The sequence below is a fragment of the Micropterus dolomieu genome, linkage group LG08, assembly GCF_021292245.1.
Source record: "Micropterus dolomieu isolate WLL.071019.BEF.003 ecotype Adirondacks linkage group LG08, ASM2129224v1, whole genome shotgun sequence".
NCBI classification, from domain to species: Eukaryota; Metazoa; Chordata; class Actinopteri; order Centrarchiformes; family Centrarchidae; genus Micropterus; species Micropterus dolomieu.
Genome location: NC_060157.1, coordinates 10,848,850 through 10,851,708, shown reverse-complemented (window position 1 = coordinate 10,851,708; position 2,859 = coordinate 10,848,850). Strand labels below are relative to the sequence as shown.

The following is a 2,859-nucleotide window of genomic DNA, read 5'->3' as shown; positions in this document are numbered from 1 at the left end:
ACTCAGCTGCCAGGCTTTTAACCAGAACAAAGAAATATGACCACATTACTCCTATTTTAGCTTCATTACACTGGCTCCCAGTATGTTTTAGAATTGACTTTAAAATTCTATTGATCACTTTTAAAGCTCTTCATGGCCTCTCGCCTTGTTATATTTCTGACCTTTTAGTCCCATACGCACCAGCACGTACCTTGAGATCCTCGGGCAGAGGTCTGTTGTCTGTTCCAGAGTCTCGACTGAAAACTAAAGGGGACAGAGCGTTTGCTGTCAGGGCCCCGAGGCTCTGGAACAGCCTGCCCGAGGAAATCAGGTCGGCTGAGTCAGTGAACTCTTTTAAGTCCCTTCTTAAAACATACTTTTATAGGAGAGCTTTTACCGATCTTATTTGACTTTATTTTATCCCTTTTATTTTATTGTATTTTACTAATTTTATATAAAATTTTCATGCTCTTATCTTTTTTTTGTATTATTCTTTACACTTGTTAAAGCACTTTGTAACTTGTTTTTGAAAAGTGCTCTACAAATAAGGATTATTATTATTATTATTATTATTATTTACCATGTATGACAGTTTATATGGAACTGGGAGCAAAGCCGAAAATGTTCACTGTAGATCACCGAGCGAGCGCGGTGGAAAGCTCTGGGAGCCTGAATGTCCCTACTGCACTCCAAGAAATAGAAACGACAGCTGCAGAAGAGGCCATCTCGTTAAATGACCTCTCTTGAAGTGACCTTCTTTACTGTACCAGAAAATAACTGGTATGTGGTGCTAAAAATGAGAATAACATGACACACAGATGTGTGGTTAGCACTGTTGCCTCACGGAAGGAAGGTTCATGGATCAAGGCTCAGGCCTTTCTTTTTTTGGAGTTTGCGTGTTCTCCTTGTGTCTGTGTGGGTTCTTTTCATGTTCTCCTGCTTCCTCTCATAGTCCAAAGACATGCATAGGTTAATTGGTGACTCTTAATTGCCCTTAGGTGTGAACGTGTGTGAATTGTTTGTCTCTATGAGTTAGCCCTGTGAGGAACTAGCTTCCTGTCCAGGGTTAGCCCAATGACAGCTGGGATTGGCTCCAGAAATCTCGTGACCCTGTACAGAGTTAACTATACTACTGACTATGGCTGCTATAGTGCTAACCCAAAAATATTCTGATTACATAGTATTGAAACCAAATAATAACACAAATCAGAATATGAAAAAGAATAGTTAAATGATAACAATACTTACTCAAGGATTAATTTACTTTGGTAGAGAAATTTTGAATTAAATAACATTTCATCGCGATAAAAGTACATATAAAAACACTGAGCCCATTGAGCTACCAGTAAATATTAATATATCTGAATAAAACTTTCCACAGTTGCCCTAATATATATATATATATATATATATATATCTCAGTCAAAGAGGACATTTTACTGCAGAAAGACTACTTTACTTTTGATACTTTTAAGTGGATTTTTGGAGCTAATGCATTGTATTGGTGCTTTTACTACAAAGCATTCTGACATTTAATCCTTAAAACTTATTAGTTGCTATTTGAAAGGTGCTATTACTTATTTATTAGTTACTAGTAATTATTCCCCTTTTACTAGTAACAACTGATTAGAAAGTGCTTAATTTTTATTTACTAGTAACTATTTTTTACTTACTAGTAACTAATTGCATATTTTTGCCATTGAAATCTATGAGGTTTTGCATTTATGTAGATATCATCTATTCATTATTTACTAGTAACTTTTTGAAAAGTAATTAGTAACTATTTCAATTTTACTAGTATCTATTATTTAGATACTAGTATGTATTTATTAGTTTCTTGTAACTCTTCCAAAAGATACTACTAACATTTTCATTCTTACTAATAAACATTTTTTGTTACTAGTCATTCATTAAGGACTAGTAGTAAAATGACTTGTTGATAATAATATTTTAATTCTTAAAACGGCTTTCAAAAACACTTACTGTTGTCTGTAGGTCATGTATGACACTGTTTCCCACTTTCTGTCTCTAGAATCGGGCCCTGTGTGATGATTCTGACTGCGACAGTGCTGAGCTGGATCAGTCAGGTAGCGGAGAGCCCAGCCGTCCTCCCAGTGCTGGAGCATGGGTGTCGCCGTCTCAACCCTATCAGGGGTCTCCACAGGCACCCCATACAGGACCTCCATAGATCACTGGACACTAGCAAAGACCTCCAGCTACCGTACAGTGAACAATCATCACAGGCGTACACCAATCTGTCAGTGCAGTACATTACTGTTGTCATGAGGGATCACACCTACCACACCACTCAGACTATGACAAGTTGACTTATGGTGTCTCATAAGTTTGTTGGCTGGCAAACCTACATCAGATGACATGCAGTAGGACATTTGTCATAACCTGATATCAGATATTTTGGCAGCTTGTGACATCAGATAAATGTCATTTATGTTCAGTAGGGGTTTTTTTAAAGGCAAAATAGTTACCAAGGTAACCTTAGCCACTGCTCCAGTTCAGCAAAAACCCTTCCACAGATGCACGCACAAGATACCACACTTGTCCTTTAAACACACTAATCCTCACTCTGGGAGCATCCTCCATGATACTCCACACACTAATGCATCAAATACTAATGAATAATAATGTAAATATCCATTACATACCACATGAGAAATATCTAACTTTATTTTATTTGTAAGATAAAAATGTAAGACTAAACGGTATGCAGCCCTGTGAACAAATGCATGACTACATGTTTATAATTTACGGTTCAAATGTTGTCAGTTTTATATTTTGTGAAAGTTTACACTTTTTTAATTCTGAAAGTATTACTTAAGTTATTTTGTTTTTTGTTTATATATGTCAGCACTCAAAAAAAAA

General features: G+C 36.2%; 1 protein-coding gene across 1 annotated transcript in view; it reads left to right on the top strand.

The window, feature by feature from the left end:
- map3k12 (mitogen-activated protein kinase kinase kinase 12) overlaps window positions 1–2,735 on the top strand; it is a 12,795-nt gene extending 10,060 nt beyond the window's left edge. Inside the window, exon 16 of the mRNA XM_046056003.1 lies at window positions 2,012–2,735. Within this exon, the coding sequence (XP_045911959.1) occupies window positions 2,012–2,167 (156 nt within the window). The 3' untranslated portion in view covers window positions 2,168–2,735. The remainder of the gene's footprint in view (window positions 1–2,011) is intronic.
- Window positions 2,736–2,859: the final 124 nt, after the last annotated feature.